This window comes from Phaethon lepturus, unplaced genomic scaffold (genome assembly GCF_000687285.1).
Source record: "Phaethon lepturus isolate BGI_N335 unplaced genomic scaffold, ASM68728v1 scaffold16792, whole genome shotgun sequence".
In the NCBI taxonomy this organism is placed as follows: Eukaryota; Metazoa; Chordata; class Aves; order Phaethontiformes; family Phaethontidae; genus Phaethon; species Phaethon lepturus.
The window spans coordinates 14,484-30,344 of NW_010521504.1; the positions used below are offsets into that span (position 1 = coordinate 14,484).

General features: G+C 35.5%; 1 protein-coding gene across 1 annotated transcript; it reads right to left on the bottom strand.

Annotated features, from left to right (window-relative positions):
• Positions 1-513: 513 nt before the first annotated feature.
• Positions 514-15,414, bottom strand: LTA4H (leukotriene A4 hydrolase). Its single transcript, XM_010281557.1, has 18 exons — positions 15,221-15,414; positions 12,947-13,067; positions 12,377-12,445; positions 11,570-11,674; positions 9,257-9,309; positions 8,577-8,649; positions 8,130-8,270; positions 7,875-7,898; positions 6,788-6,858; positions 6,558-6,669; positions 5,460-5,604; positions 5,275-5,378; positions 4,847-4,902; positions 4,214-4,268; positions 3,255-3,350; positions 2,639-2,721; positions 1,256-1,360; positions 514-937 (listed from the first exon to the last, which is right to left on the bottom strand). The coding sequence occupies exons 1-18, from the start codon at positions 15,412-15,414 to the stop codon at positions 817-819; spliced, it is 1,728 nt and encodes a 575-aa protein (XP_010279859.1). The 3' UTR covers positions 514-816.
• Between the last annotated feature and the right edge of the window lie 447 nt (positions 15,415-15,861).

Here is a 15,861-nt window from a genome sequence, read left to right on the forward strand (position 1 = left end):
GTGCCAGGGGAGGTTTAGACTAGATATTAAGAAAAATTTCTTTACTGAGTGGTCAAGCATTGGAACAGGCTGCCCAGGGAGGTGGTGGAGTCACCATCACTGGAAGTGTTCAAAAAAAACATGTAGACATGGCACTTTTGGACATGGTTTAGTGGGCATGGTGGTGGTGGGTTGACGGTTGGACTTGATGATCTTAGAGGTCTTTTCCAACCTTAATGATTCTATGAAAGCCATGACAAATAGGGCTAGATGGAAATTCTGCTCTAACACCAGAATGCTGTGATCCATTCAGGTCTTCGTAATCCTCTTGGACCCATAATAAAAATTTCTCCCACAACAAAGAAGAGTAAGTAAAACAACACTATTATTTCAAAACTTTTTGTGCAGATCAATACACAGACAAGTAGACAATGAAAAGATTTATTTTTTACTCTTCAGATACTTGAAGTTTCAACCACATTATGATGAAAAAGAAAGCTGTGCACAAACAGCCATACCACTCACCAATTCATTTTCCATGTGTTTAAATTCCATGACTGACAAATGATTACATCTCAGAACAGCTTTTTTGTGTTTTCTAAAAATTGCTTGTTACAAAACCATTCTCCTAATTCCAGAGATTTAGCAATTTTGCTGTTTTACATGGAGGTGCCAAACAGAAAGTACTGAATTTGATTTGGAAAGTTCATTTTAAGCTAAATTAGTACCTAAAGCAGCAGAGCATTTTATGGAATAATCAAGCACACATATCAGCAGTTTGTGGAATCAGTTTCTTCTTTCAGCAACAAGAAAATTTCGAAGAAATCGGTAAATTTGTCACTGATCCTGTTTCAAGTCTTTGCCTACAAGCATTGAAGTGACTGGGTGCATAGAGGCTCTATGCTCCAGAAATGTCTTGACAGCCAGATCTCGAGACTTGTCAAAACTGTAAAGGTCCCTGTAAAAGAAAAAAAAAAAAGCATTATTACAAAAATCTATGAAAATAGTACAATGGGGATTTTTGTCAAGGTTTTACTTTTCCCTTGAAAGCCTCACATTAAGGTGCATACTGGCAGACTAAGCTTTCTTCTATTAAAAAAAAGTCAGCAAGTAAAAAGTGACTCTGAAGACAAGCTTGTTCACAGTATACAGAAAATCCTGTATTATATCACTCTGAAGCATAACATAAACACATGTACAATGTCAAGTATTATACCTTCCGTTATACTAAAAATGCCAACAACATAAGCTCCTACAATTTGAACATTACTTTTACCTGAACAAGGGCCGAGTAAACTTCATCCTGCCCTGATCTGTTGCCATTTTTAGAGCCAGTGGAATAGCTTCTTCCCACTTGGCCTTGATGCAGAGGCGCAGCCATCTGGGTTAAAAAAAAAAAAAAAAAAAAAAGAATTTACACTTTTGTTTTTATTTGCTGTGGTTAGTCATCTTATGATTCTGTTCCCATAAACACACTGGGCAGTGCCGTGTCGTCATGGAAATTAGATTATAGCTAAGTTCAACATAAAGTATTTAGTGTCTGAGTAACACGTTACAAAAGTGGACTTTTCTGTAAAGTAGAAAGATTTTTTTTCAAAGTTTCTCCAAAATGGTCTGATTATTTTCTGCAGCTATGTATTTGTTACAGTAGCGTCCAGTTGCATCACTCAGAATTACAGGTGAATTATATAGCACTATTTGACTAAGTGATAGTCATATTTGACGAAGTGATTAAGAAAAACCCAACAAAAATCCCAAACAAAATGTCATCAGCAACTGGCATGAGCTTGTTTTGTTTTAAAAATAAGAAGAAATTGATATTGTTACAAGAAGTAGGAACTATACTGTATGTTTAAAATATTTAGTTTTGTTAATAATAAACAAAGAACTAAGCTAGTTAAGGCAGAATAACTGTCACTATTGCAAATGTAACCCAGTACATAACAGTAGCAAAATATGCAATACTTCAAAGTATTTGTAAAGATTACTTATGTCCTCAACAATACCTTTGTCTAACAAGTGACTTGTGTAAACACAATGTGTAAATACAAAACAGAAGACATCAGGATGCACTAGAATCAAGCGATTTAGCTAGAACCATTTCCTACTTGTTTAGAAACTTCCTCTGATACTTACTTTTTTTTTTTGATGAGACAAAAACTTTGTGATAGCGAGCATTAAAATATGACCAAAAAGCTTGCAAGTTGTGCTAAAAAACCCCACCACACCAGCACATTGCAGAAGATCTGCTTAGGTAAGTCCAGAGGATGGTTCCTGACTAAATTTTTTTGAAAGGTTTTTCCAAGCATGTTTGAGTCACAGAGAGGCTCAATATTGGATTACCCAATACCACCCCCAGAATAAAAGTTATCAGGTCATCAGGTTCCTTTGCTAGTATGACAAATGAAAAGAAAGTGCAGCTAATCCACCACTCACTTCCAGTTTTTCTATGAGACTATATCTACCCAATTCATAAGTAGCAGAATACCACTCTGGTAAGCATGCTTACACATGCACTTACAAAAAACCCCATAACAACAAATCCCCAAAAACTCCGTGCCAGTTCTATACAACAGTACGTCTCAGACCACTTATGAAGCAGGACAGCTTGTTTTACAAAAGCATTTAAGGTTAGAAAAATGCCCATACTAGAACAAACCTGAATCTTATTTCAGAATTGTTTCTAGCATTGAAGTCATATACTTGCTGCATTCGTTGGACATGTGACACTGGAAGAGGAGCCTGAAAAAGGAAATTGCATAGTCAGAATAAGCCAGAGGCACACTTCGAGCCACATACTTCAAAAATAAACAGGTTCATTCAAGAATACTGATGCTACAAGGGAATTAAAAGCTTACCATGACAAATGTTTGTATTTGTTCCTTTCACCATCCCATAGTATTAGGGAAGGGGCAAGGAATAAATGTTAGCAAATTCCCATATCCAGTGCTGGCAAAACATTCAAAACAAAGTATTTTCATTCTGTTTTATTTACAGCTTATTTGCTGTAACACCAAATACAGACAAATTCAAGCACCTTATAGTTTTGTTTTTACTTTTCAATCAAAAATACTCTCTATGTTGCTCATTAGCTGAAGAGCCAGACATAACAAGGGAGGCATGGCTGAAGGTTATAGTAACCAGCTATGGTGAGAGCAGATTATTTTGGCAAAACTTATGGTTTTGCCAATGGACAACTGAATTCCAAAGCACACTTGGGCTTCTGTGCCTGCTTTTGTGACACCAGAATCAAGTTACCCCAGGTGTGCATTTACCTCCAGAAGCAACAGAGCCAGGAACTCAATCAACTGATGAGATGACATTTCCTTCAGGTCTGCTGAGCTGAATGAGCCCAAATCACTCTCCTTTGCCTAAAAGAGGATGGTTACTTAAGTTTTTATTGGTATTTCAAAGTACAGTCGGGTGTAATTTTTTGCTTGGACATCTGCATTTACTATTGAGCCATTCCACATAAAAGAGATACTGATTTGTATTTGTGTAGGATGTTACAAGAAAGGGAAGGGAGGGACTTAAGCTACTGTCTGATGTTTGGTATTCTTCACTTCCATTTTCACTTCTTTTCTCTGCACTGATCTTTCTGTCTCCACTGTCTTTCTATTAAGTGAAATATCAAATATTTTTTCTGTACAAAGTAACATTGAGAAGAAGAAAGTTAAAAATAACATACAAGTACAGTGAAAAGCCACAGGGCTAACAAAAGGCAGGTACGTGAAATTCTCTATTAGTTGTATGAGTTTTATGGTTAAATTACGAGAGAATTGTATGGTATTAGTGACTTATTATGACTTATGTATTTCAGTTTTTGGTGAGAAATGCATACTAGCTCCAGTATAATGTACAGGAATTATTGCTAATACAGTATCATCAGTAATGTAGAGATACTTTGGCATTTGTTTTGAAATCAAGGCATAATATCAGGGCTTCAAAAAGAATATTCTCCGTTTGGTTACTACATACATACAACAAAAAGCTGACCCTGTGTGTGTGCCTTGTTAAAATATGTACTGCCCTTCATGTACAGCAGTCATGGCAAATACACAAACTCTATGATGAAAGGCTAGTCTACGAAATGCAAAATCCCTGGCAGCCATACTATCACCATAAAAACACTCTCTCTCAGCAAATCACAGATTTCAGAAGAAAACAGCTCACTTTGTATAAAGAAAACTAGCTTTTCAAGATACAAAGACCTCAGCATTCTTTAACCACTCACTTTGATCCATCTTTGGCTCAAGGCAACACAAGCATTTGCTAGTGTCATATCATACCTGTCAAATATTAAAAACACAGGTTCACATTTTGGAAACAACAAAAAGCTCCCACAATATTTTTACAAGAATGCTTAGAAATTATTTTTCAAATGGCTCCACATTTGTTCGTTGTAGGCTCCAACTCAATATTGCAACACAATTTACAAAAGATCTATTATAGTGAAACATATTTCAGCTTTAGTTAGAAGCACTTTGTGCATAGGTGACACTATCCTTTGATTCTATACACTCCTAAAATGATTGATACTTCTGAGCATATATGCTGGTACGTACATTATAACTTACAGCTGAAAAGAGAATATTGTTGTAAAAAACTGTCAGAAAAAAGGAATATTTCCTAAAAACTTTCAAAGCAAAATGAATTTCCATCAGAATAAAAAATTGAAACTATTAACAGCGACATTTTTTCCTCTTATATACACATATATCACTTTCTACGTTAAGTACTAGAACATTTTCTAATAAAAAGTTTGTGGGAAGACTTTCACCCTGTTTACAAACTGCTTCACGACTGTTTGGAAAATCATGTGCTATCTGGAGAAAGAAAATATGAACTATAAAAGAACGCAGCTTACGTCGGCTTCACTGGTGAAAACCAGGAGTTCCAATCAACTTTATCAAGAACATTTACCTACAAAGCAACACAAATTCTTATTCAATTTTAAATGTTATTTTTAGAGAAAAATATACCCTATGAAAACTAGTTTCAATCTTTTTGTTGTTTTTTTGTTTGTTTGTTGTTTTTTTAACATCCCACCAATTAACCTGGAGAATCCTATACAGATTACTTCAACAGAAAATATTCCCTTCTAGGGGAAACAAACAAAAAAAAAGCATAATGCAAACCCATCTTCGTAACATGCCAGACTACATCATATTAAGATCTCGAGAGAAAGAAGAGAAAAATAAAGAACTGGTTCTTAAAAGAAGGTAATTCCTGAGCTATGCCATAGTTTCACATAACTAAAAAGTTTCATGCAATTAGTTTTAAATACTACCCAACCTTATCCTTGAAGTAGGAGTACAAGAACTTCTTCCAGTCCTCAGTTACTATGCTTTTATAGGCAAACTGCTGAATGTAAGCCTTCAAGAAGCCAATGAAGATATCTAACAGTTAAAAAACAAACTGTTTCAGTGTTTGAAATTAAAATGGGAAACAATAATACACAAAGTCTGACTAACACTTACCTGGTCCTCCAAGAAGTTGTTCAAGGTAAAAAAGCAAAGCAAAGCCTTTCTCATATGGAACAGATGAATAGGCAACATCAGGATCTACTTCATTCAGATTAGGGATGAGGTTAGTTACAGGATTTTTATCTCCAAGAGTATTTATCTGTGACAAAGACACATGAAAAATCTATTCATCTAGGAAAACTACCACTCTTGCAAATCACTACTAATCCTATTTATAAAGGTATATTCCATCCAAAGCTAAGATGACCTCAGTTCAAAGAATTCTTTCTCATTCTTTTTCCTGAAGTTCTGAATCTGCACTGAGCATAGTTTACTAAACTTTTTTCTCATTTTGTTTTATCAGTGTCTGACTGCATATCAAACAGAAGGATGCTAGGATCAATCACCCTGTGCTCCAGCTGTCTCAAAGCAGTTTACTGTCATGTCTGTCATAATCATGAGCACCTAATAAACTACCTATATTTATCCCTTTATTAACAAACTATCTAAACTACTCGATGTAAATGGGTGGTATAAAGCATAAAATACAATGCGGAAATATTCATAGTGAACCAAGTAAACTACATCACCAAATGGAGTGACAGGGCTGGAAATATCACAGGCTGAAAACTGAAAATTAGAGTTTAGAGAAACTATGCTACTTAAACACAAAACTAAACCACCCTCCTAGACAGTAACAGATTAGGAATATACTGAATTGTAACGCAGTATGCAGGAAAGAAAGAAATCAGTTACTTGCATGAAGCATTGGAAATTCTGATGGTCCTGCTTGCAGATAACTGACACGCTTTCAGCTGCTTCCTAGTACGCTAACAGGTAATACTGCAACTTAGCCATACCCAGAACAACCAAGAGTCTGTAAAGATGTTAATTCTTACAGAACAGCTTAAAAAAGTTCAAAAAGCTTTATCTGAGTATATTAAGTTATTACCTTGGGAAGAGATCATATATCTTGGAATCAAAGTTGTTCATCCTCTAATAAGAAAGTGTTAGGAAAGCTGACTAGACAAATCTTATTTGTGGGAAATGTGAAATCAGCTTTATTTTATTTAGATATATGCTTAAAGTTATCATAACTTCAAAAATATTTACCGTATTCTGCAGTTCCCTCCAACCTCCTAAGGCATGAAAGTGCCTGAACTGCTCACCAAACAACCGACCTCCAATCCTGCGTTCCAGGTATACAGTATGCCCCTCATTCAGCCTGGAAATACATTGATAAAGTCAGCACTGGTAGGATGGCAAAACTAATTTAGTTGGTCTCATTACAGATTATTTTTAAAATAGGATTTGCATTGCATTGCATTGAACATCGCACCTACCAAAAATGCTCCCATGTTCTGTTTGTTACCAAGTTTCCTGTCCAGCTGTGAGAGATTTCATGAGCAATAACCTAGAACACAGAAAACAACGACAAATCTATTTAGACTCCTATGGAAGATGAACATCAAATCCCAACAGAAAGAAAAAATCCTAAAAGGATCTAATTTACTGCACTACATTCACAAAGCCAGTTAGCATTCACAGCTCTGTAGACTTATCCATGTAGTTTCTATTTAGAGGACAAACACTATCCTACTGAACCTTCTCCAGAAATAATTTTGAATGTCCAGCCTGCAAATGATAGACCCACACTGATCAACAAAAGTAATTCCTCTGGTAGCACAGTGCAGGTACTTGTTTATGAAATCACCACATTTCAGAATATTGGAACCACAACAAGTAATGGACTAGTACTACTTTCTCACCTAAGGAACTGCTGCAGTGCTGGGACGTTCTAAAATATCAAACAGGAAGAAAACAGTCACCTCTAGAAGGATAACGATTCATGATCTATTAAAAAGTACCCATGTCAAATATTTCGGTGTTCTTGGGATAAGACTATCATATTTTTTTAGCTGTGTATCACCCTAGTAGAAAGACACACAAGAGGAAACTGCATCCAGAGTATTCAACTTTCCATAAAAAACAGAATTTACTCAAATCTTACTCATGATTTCCACTTTAAAAGAAAACTGTACACAGTGTGAGTTCCAGTGCATAGACAGACGTATAGAGGAAGAAGTTCTTACAAAAAATTTCGATGAGATAATTCAGTTGTGGTTTTTAAACATATCTATGCACAAGATAGGAAAAGCGCGACTGAGCAGCTAACTTCAGTCAGTCCCCTATGCATGCAGACATCCCTATTGTTTTCATCTGTTCATTATACAAAATAGATATATCTCCAGTTTTACAGAGTTTACTTAGAACTAAAACTCACTTTCTATGACTTCTTGAGTTACTGCCTTAACTTTTAATTTCCCCAATAAACAAGAGACCAAGTTTTCAGGTATCTATTACAAAGGAAGTTAAGATACAACTTCAAGTTGTGTTCTACTTGAAGACATGAACCTATTTTGCACTTACGTTTGATAGAGATCGATCACCTGCCTATAAAAAAAAAAGGGGGGGGGGGAAGAGACAAGGCAGTTGTCAGTTCAAATAAACCTCCAAATATACCACTTAATGCAGTTTCATGTATGATCCCCAACTCCAAAGGAGGCAGGAACATTTATGGTTCTTTCTAGGGGGAAGATAAATCCAATTTGTGGATTAATATCCATCACTTGATGGATAAGCAAGCCCTAAGGAAAAGCTGACTTTTATCAGTGTTACACTTACCAACAATGTTGGAGTTACAAAAGTAAGACAAGGATTCTCCATACCACCATAAGGAAAAGAAGGTGGTAAGACTAACAAATCATACTGTCCCCATACATAGGGTCCTGCTAAATCTTCTGCTGTTTTCAGCATAGCTTCAGCCTGAAACAAGAATTCACATTAGTTTCTAACACAACTTCTGACCACAAACACTGAACAAGTAATAAGCTCTTGATCCCACACTTCATTCTTTTTCACCTTGGCATGTCCCACATGCAAAATGAGCACAAGACTGTATCAAGATTTATGTTCAGTACTAGTTTTGTAATGTGATAGAACAGCAGCATTTTTCTGGGCAGAAGGTAGAAACAGGAAGGCTACAGATGAACAAAACACTGAACCTACAGTCTGTTCCTTTCCCAATACTATGTGAAACAGTTTACAAAACACTTTTTGTTAATTACTCACCTCAGCAAATTCATAGGCCGATTTATCCACTAGCTCCTTTTCAGCCCACACCAGTGTCCTTGGGCCAATCTTTCTGTTCAAAGTAAAAATGCCACTAAGACACTATGAACTGGAAATAATTCTATGGGAAACTAATTCAGAAAGCATATGTTTAACTGGGCTCATGAGTAACCCACATTGCTGAAAACTCATTAGGGAGTCTTCTTCCTCTCTTTTTCCTCCCCACTGCTGAAGTAACACTAGAAAACACTTTAGAAAACAAAACAAACCATGCATCCACTGTTCAGGACAAATAGACAGGAAGCACATTTACAGTTTTTAGTATGCTGTAAAGGTCTAATATAAAAGCATTATTATAATGAATGAGGCTGAAGCTGTCACTTTCTGCCTTCTGTATATGACAAGGCCTATCTGTTACTGGAGAAAAACATACTATTCCCTGAGCTAGAAAAAGCCCTTTGCAGTTCAAATCAATTCCAAACTCTTCATGGTATATCTTTAACTTATAGAAAAAATGATGTAAGAGTGAATCAAGATACCTGCGGTTTGATACAAATAAACAGGTTCATTGAACCTCTAAGACTAGAAAAAAGACCAAGAAACTAACAAAAAAAAAAAAGAGGTAACACTGAAGATTTACTACGGTTATTAATATTTATACCCTGTGCAGATTGACTCACCTGCTTTCTAAAGCTCCAACCACTAAAGCGATCAAGTAGCAAGGTATGGGAACCTAATGGAGAACATGAGAAAAAAAGAAATCTTACTTGTAATGTGAGCCATCAACACAGCTGATTCAGTCAAAAAAACCCAGAGGTATGCAAATAAAGAAGCATGCACATTTCCTCCAGAGTTTCCTGCCTTATGTTATAATAAAGGCATGTGTTTTTTCTCACCAAATGATATTCCTTTATCTACAAGAAGTACTTGTTTCACAGATGTTTCATGCAAAGGCTACAAAATTGTAAGTATCATCTCTGTTTGAAAAAAACTGCATATATAAGAGCACACAAAAATGCTACTGGTTTGGTTACTGTTTAGAAGAAAGTCAGTTTTCCATATTCATTCCAGTCCCATTAAATTTTACAGAAAAAGAAGTTAAGAGATACTGTTCAGACAAAGAGCAGTTGTATCACACAGAAAGATCCAGGAAGAGCTTTAATGAATTCAAGTAAACAAGAATATTTATGGATACAGAAGATTCAGCAAAATCAAAGTATATATATTTGATTTCCATGTTTGGAATTAAAATAAATTCTAAATATTTGTTATTTTAACAAAGAAAAAAAAAATCCAAAGCTACATTATCTTTCTAGAAAAATGCTTTCTCCCAGTGTTCTAAAGACAAAAGGGGATAATACAGACATCCCTGTAAAAGTTCCCTTTTATCTGACTAAACAATGTTAAGTAAGACTTTAAATCATAGTTACTTGGAGACAAGATTTAAGAAAATTTTATTCCACCATTTTTTACCTCCAAGCCATTTCAATATAATTTATTAAAATACCCATCTAATAATTTGTGTTTTAATTTTACGTATTAACCCACAGAATATATTCTTGAAAAGATTTACTTCCATTGACTTGTGTTATAGACAGGTTATTAAAAGATTGTCAATATATCCCTACATTCTAATGCCCAATTTTCTAATCTGAAATTACTTCAAATCTCAATGGTTCTTGGGTTATAAATCCATTTTTACAGAGGCTGCTCTCCACTGCACTTATTACCAGCCTGGCCACGCAGGAGCAAAAAGGGTAGTTTTAGGTAAGCTCTGCACACATACATATCCAAGAGTTTGATGCATTTGTCTTTTTTCACTTACATGTTTTGTGTTTAATGCATTTAACTTTTTTTAATTGAAACACATGCCTTTTCTAACAAATTAATCTTTCTATATTAGAAAGTGTAGTATAATTTCAATTAGACTAAATATAATTCCTTGTACAGGTTCATCAAACTTATCGATAGTGTATTTCCAGATAACAAAGCTCTGGATAACATACAACATAGAAGCCTTACACACCAGACCAAGAGTGGCAAATGTTTTGGCTTCACAAAGAAGGCAGAACACTGCATATTGAAGAGCTTGCAGATAAGGTGACTTTTTTTTTTCCTCTCTCTCTCCCCCTCTTGTGTCTCAGCTTTCCCTTAGCAAATCAACCCAACAGCTGCTGCAGTTCAGAGTAGGTTCCCCTCTTCTTTCCCCATGTCACAAAATTCCATCCCTCCTCGCACTCATTCAGTCCCTCAGCAGCCCAGATCAGCTTAAAACAATTTCTTTTTGAAACTTATGTTAATTTTTATCTGCTTGTTCAGCAAAATGAACTAGGCTTACCAAGAGATCCCATAAACATCAGAACTGTAACCCAAAAAGCAGTGAGAACAAAAAAGCCAGGAGAGTAAATTGAGACTGCCACTTTAGAAGCAGTGGAATCATTAAACTAGCTGCACCACTTACTCAAACTTCATCCTGAGAATGGTAATCTTTAATTAGCTGGAGATATTTTCCATAAAAGCTGAAGTTTTCACCTTTAACAAAAAAAAATCTCTGCTGTCAGAATTTGCCTAACTTCAAGTTAAAAATTGGTTCCAATGATCAGTTTCACTGCTAAGATCTTGGTAAGCGTAAAATTTGCAGGATCTGTTTTCCAAAACTCATTCCCATGCTATTCAACTCCATGCATTATTTCCCAACAATCAGTGCAGACAGAAAGGGTTTTGACAGTACTAGCTTTGAGTACACTAAACATTTTCAAAACTTGAATTTGGCTTTTCTGGGAATGCCAAAATGACCAGTAAACATCACCAGCAGTTACTGGTTGACTCTTCAGAGTTGGAGACTCATAATAGCTGGTATTTCTATAGTGGCAAAGACCCATCACAAGTCACGTGATTTATTGATGACATCAAAACCATACCTGAAATGACTGTAAACTGCATGAGTTTGGAATAAGATCTTAGGCATCTGGTTACTAGCCTGGAGCACTTACGTTCTGACTGAAACAGTATATCTTCCGACTGCTGTCCTCTGGGTCAGGCATCTCTCCATCACGATTAGCACTCATAAGAGCCACCAACTCTTTAGGAACAGATATCTGAAACGTTACCCGACTATGAGGAACTCAGCTGGCACACAGGATTATACAATATACTAGAAGCAGCGATAGCAAAGAGTACAACAGAACAAATCTGGGCTACAAAGTCCTCTCCATCACGTAGAACATAAGGCATATAGAAAATTTTGCCTTAAAGGCTGGCAATATTTAACTAACCAAAAGAATTACCTCTGACAGAAGTTAAAAGTTTCATTTTCTTCAGACTACTGAATTATAATGTCACATTGCACACCTTGCTTTTTGCTTCCTTAAAACAATTGGGCTATTTATGCTACAACTGTGAAGATCCTCCAACTATGTACCAGAACATATTACATCAGGCATATACGAGAGTCATTTCATGTATTTTTACTTTACAGCACTATTTGTTGTCTTAGTGTCAGCTTTTCCTGATTTAAGAATGTATTTATTTCCTACTACAGCACTTTTTTTCACCCTTTTTTTTTTTTAGAAATAAAGATACATGTGAATGAAAAAAAGAGGGGATATAAATAAAACAAAATGGTAAACCTAAAGAAGTGCCACAGGGAAGATAAGCAGTTTTTGGCTCTTGCATTAAACTGAAAGTCAATATTCTCTGTTTTTATTTTAGGCCACATGCTGCCAGCTACAAAAAAAAATTTTAAAGAATCACCCATTGTAGTAGTTGTCTTTAGTTAGATATGACTTGGGTTCATCTACCTCTGCATAGTACGTTAGTTTCACAGCAGGTGTGTCTTGGCATGGAAGGATGGCTCTGCAGTGGGTAGCCTGGAAAGAGAAAAAGTGAAAAAAAAGAAAAAGTTAAAACATAACAATCTTTCTAATGCAGAGGACTAGAAATAAATCAAATTAATATATTATATTGGAAATCTACATGGGTCCTCCAAAGAATTAATTATCTATAAGACAATACTTCCTATCCCTTACAGCTTATAGTAGTTTTCATAGTTAAGGGTTTTCTGAAAGAAATAATGGTAGGTAAGACAGATCAATAGCCACATATATTGGCTGCAAAGGACTGCATGTTCTTCAACAGAAATACTGGAGAGGGTAAAGCAGTTCTGCAATTATTAAATCACAAACATATAATAAAATCTCAGCAATGTCCTGACTTACTGTTTTCATTTAAGACCTTTGACACACACAATTAGAAGTTACAGGCTACTGTACTTTCACCTACTAGCCTTCCTCTCCAACTCTTTGAAAACCAGGGGGGATTACAGTGGTATGTAAACAAATTAAAAAAAAAAAAAATTTAATCCACTCAACCTGACACTGGCTGAAGAGAAATGGGTATTTCTTTCCAGAAGTTTGCTCTGGAGTAAACCATTGGAGAGCTGAAGACTTTGGAGAGCTTTCAAAAGAGATTTCGACAATTGCCTCTTGTCCCCTGTATAATAGAGAATATTGTCAGACTGTTTTGCCACAACTCCTCACCACTACTGAAATTCCTCTAGAATTATAAAAAAAAAAAAAAAAAAAAAATTCTGGCATATAGGTCTGCAGCACTGGCTCAAAAGCATTCAAAATAAGAACAAGTAGCATATTAAAACAACTTTTCCTTTTCAATTATGATAGCAAAAATTAGCATTTAATTTTTAATGTCCCAAGACACTTCTATTATTGATTTACTAACGAGAAACCTCCCCTCTCCTCTCTTTAAGGAGAGCATGGACTTTTTCTTTAAACCATTTGGACTAGCCACGTACATATAGTTTTGTCACAGCTATCTAACATTGTATGTGTAAGTACAAAAATCTCACTGCAATAAGCAAACAAAAAAGTGTATAAAGCCTATATAAGAACATACATGCCTTAATAACATAGGATTTGTGTATTCTGTAAAAAAAAATAAAAATTAGACTTTGCAGCTGATGTTGTGCAAGTATGATCCTTAAGCAGATAATAAAAAAATACTGGAAACAGAAATTACTGCAAAACCCTATTAACAATAGGGTTAACAAGAAAAATAAAAAAATGTTCCAATTTTATTCAGGGTTTCAGAACTGCTGCAAAGTAAAGACTAACAGCTCTGTGCAAGACAGGTACCAGCTTGCTAAAAAGAGAACACACACAAACCTGTCACTTTCATACTCTTACTTTTCAAAAACATATCAGAACCATCACTGATATCAAAAGCACACATAAATACTTGCTTCCTTTATCTGAAAGGTCCAGGTTATACATGCAACTCTGGAATTAACAATCCAACCATAAATCAGAACAAACTTCAGCTAATCAGAGGAGTTGGCCTCTAGATAAGCTGACCAGGTATACATATGTGGTTTATAACCAGTATTCCAAAGTACATATTTGACAAGAAAAGAGAAAATAATTTGTATTACTGCAAGACACATTGCTTACTGAACGATCAGACTTTCAGTTGTAACTCCTACCCTTTCTTATCACTGTTTTATTGAATTTACATAGGGGACTACCTCTCACACAAGATTATAAATTCTTACGATCACAACTCCCTCTTTGTAGCTGTTTTTCTTACAAGGAAATCTAGCAATAAAAAAAAATGCTGAAAGTCAAACAAAAGAAACAGGCCTATGTTTTTGCTGTGGCCTGTTTGTTCAAGTACTTCATTTGTTCAGTTTCATTTCAGATCATAAGCATTTCCCCAGAAAGGACAGCTACTGTATGCCATTCCTTTCTCTTCTACATTATGTGGAATAATGTTTATAAATATGTTTATAAATTGCACTAATTCAGAGAACAAAAAAATAAATCAGAAACCAGACATGAGTTTGTCGGGGTAGTAACCAGTTTTGAAAACAAAACAATACGAAGCAACTTAGTATACAGTTTTATTTAAACAAGGGAACCTCCTTATATAACCTCCTTATACAATCACAGTTTTCAGCTTTAGCATGTGAGATGCCATCAAGTTACAACATACAAAGCAAACTGCCAAAAAATGCACTGTAATTTGGCAACAACTTTTTAATTCAGGCAACTTAAGAGGTAGATTATGGTTAGTTCATTCTCCATCATGTTGCCAAAACTCAAGTTCCAGTTTTTAGGGACTTGGGCTTAGCGTAGTCAATGCAATAAAACTTTTATTATTTGAAAGCGTGTTTCTATCTAATCATAGTGGTAACCTGCAGTTCTACAGAAATGCAGGATCAGCTCTTGTATAAAAGAAAGGAAAAACAGGGTCTGTAACTCCATAGGTATCATACTGTAGTACTTCTGAACAGGACAAAGTTCAGGTAATTGAAGCAGAAAGGATATTATTGATAAGAAGCACTGAAAAAATTGTGATACATTACACATAATTTTGCTGCCTACTTTGGCAAGTCATTTTGTACATAAGACCTGAAAACGGGTACAAAGAGTCCCAAAGTTTTGGCTGTCTAATGAAAGCTAAATACTAAATTAATCTACAAGATCACATCCCAAATAAATTCAACCCCCTAACTTACAACTTAACTTACAAGTTCCTTTGCAAGCTTTACACAATGACCCTACAGGCAGACAAGCAGCTTATACAGTGCATTTTGGAAACCACCTAAAGGAACAGGCAAAAGTCTGTACCTTTTTAGTTCAAAAGGAAGCATGATTTTCAGGGGAGTCCCCTTGAAGCTGTGCTTTTCTCCAAAACCAAATTTTGCATCCTGTCCATTTACAGTCACTTTAAATACCTGTAGGTCTTTTGTATCCAAGACCTGTAATGAAGCAAATATTACATATTTACATACACAATTGTTAAATAGTGCAATAATTAACATAGCACGCATCAAATCTTAAACACAAGCCTTTCTGAAGAAATAAGTATTTACACTTACTAAGCAAGACCAGAAACATTGAGTAACTATGTTGCATACCGGGGACCAGAATTTTAACACAGCAGCACTGAACTTACAAAACTGGAGGGGAAAGAGGAAGAAAACCAGCTTCCGACCATGGAAGTGGAAACAGGAGCTTACTCAGTGAACTACAACAGTAAAAGGTTTCACAGGGCTTCTATGAAACAAGGAGGACAGAAAAGCCCCTGCCAAGGCTTCCATTCTGTGACTGACTGCTATGAATCGAGACTGTCATGCAACAGAAGATGAATTAAATAATGCAGCGTCCCCGTGTGCAGCATGAGTAAGGTTTTGGTCTTTATTATTAACAGGATGGATTTTTTTGTCCAAAAAATAAGCGTCAATCACAAAAGGATTTTATAGAGCTAG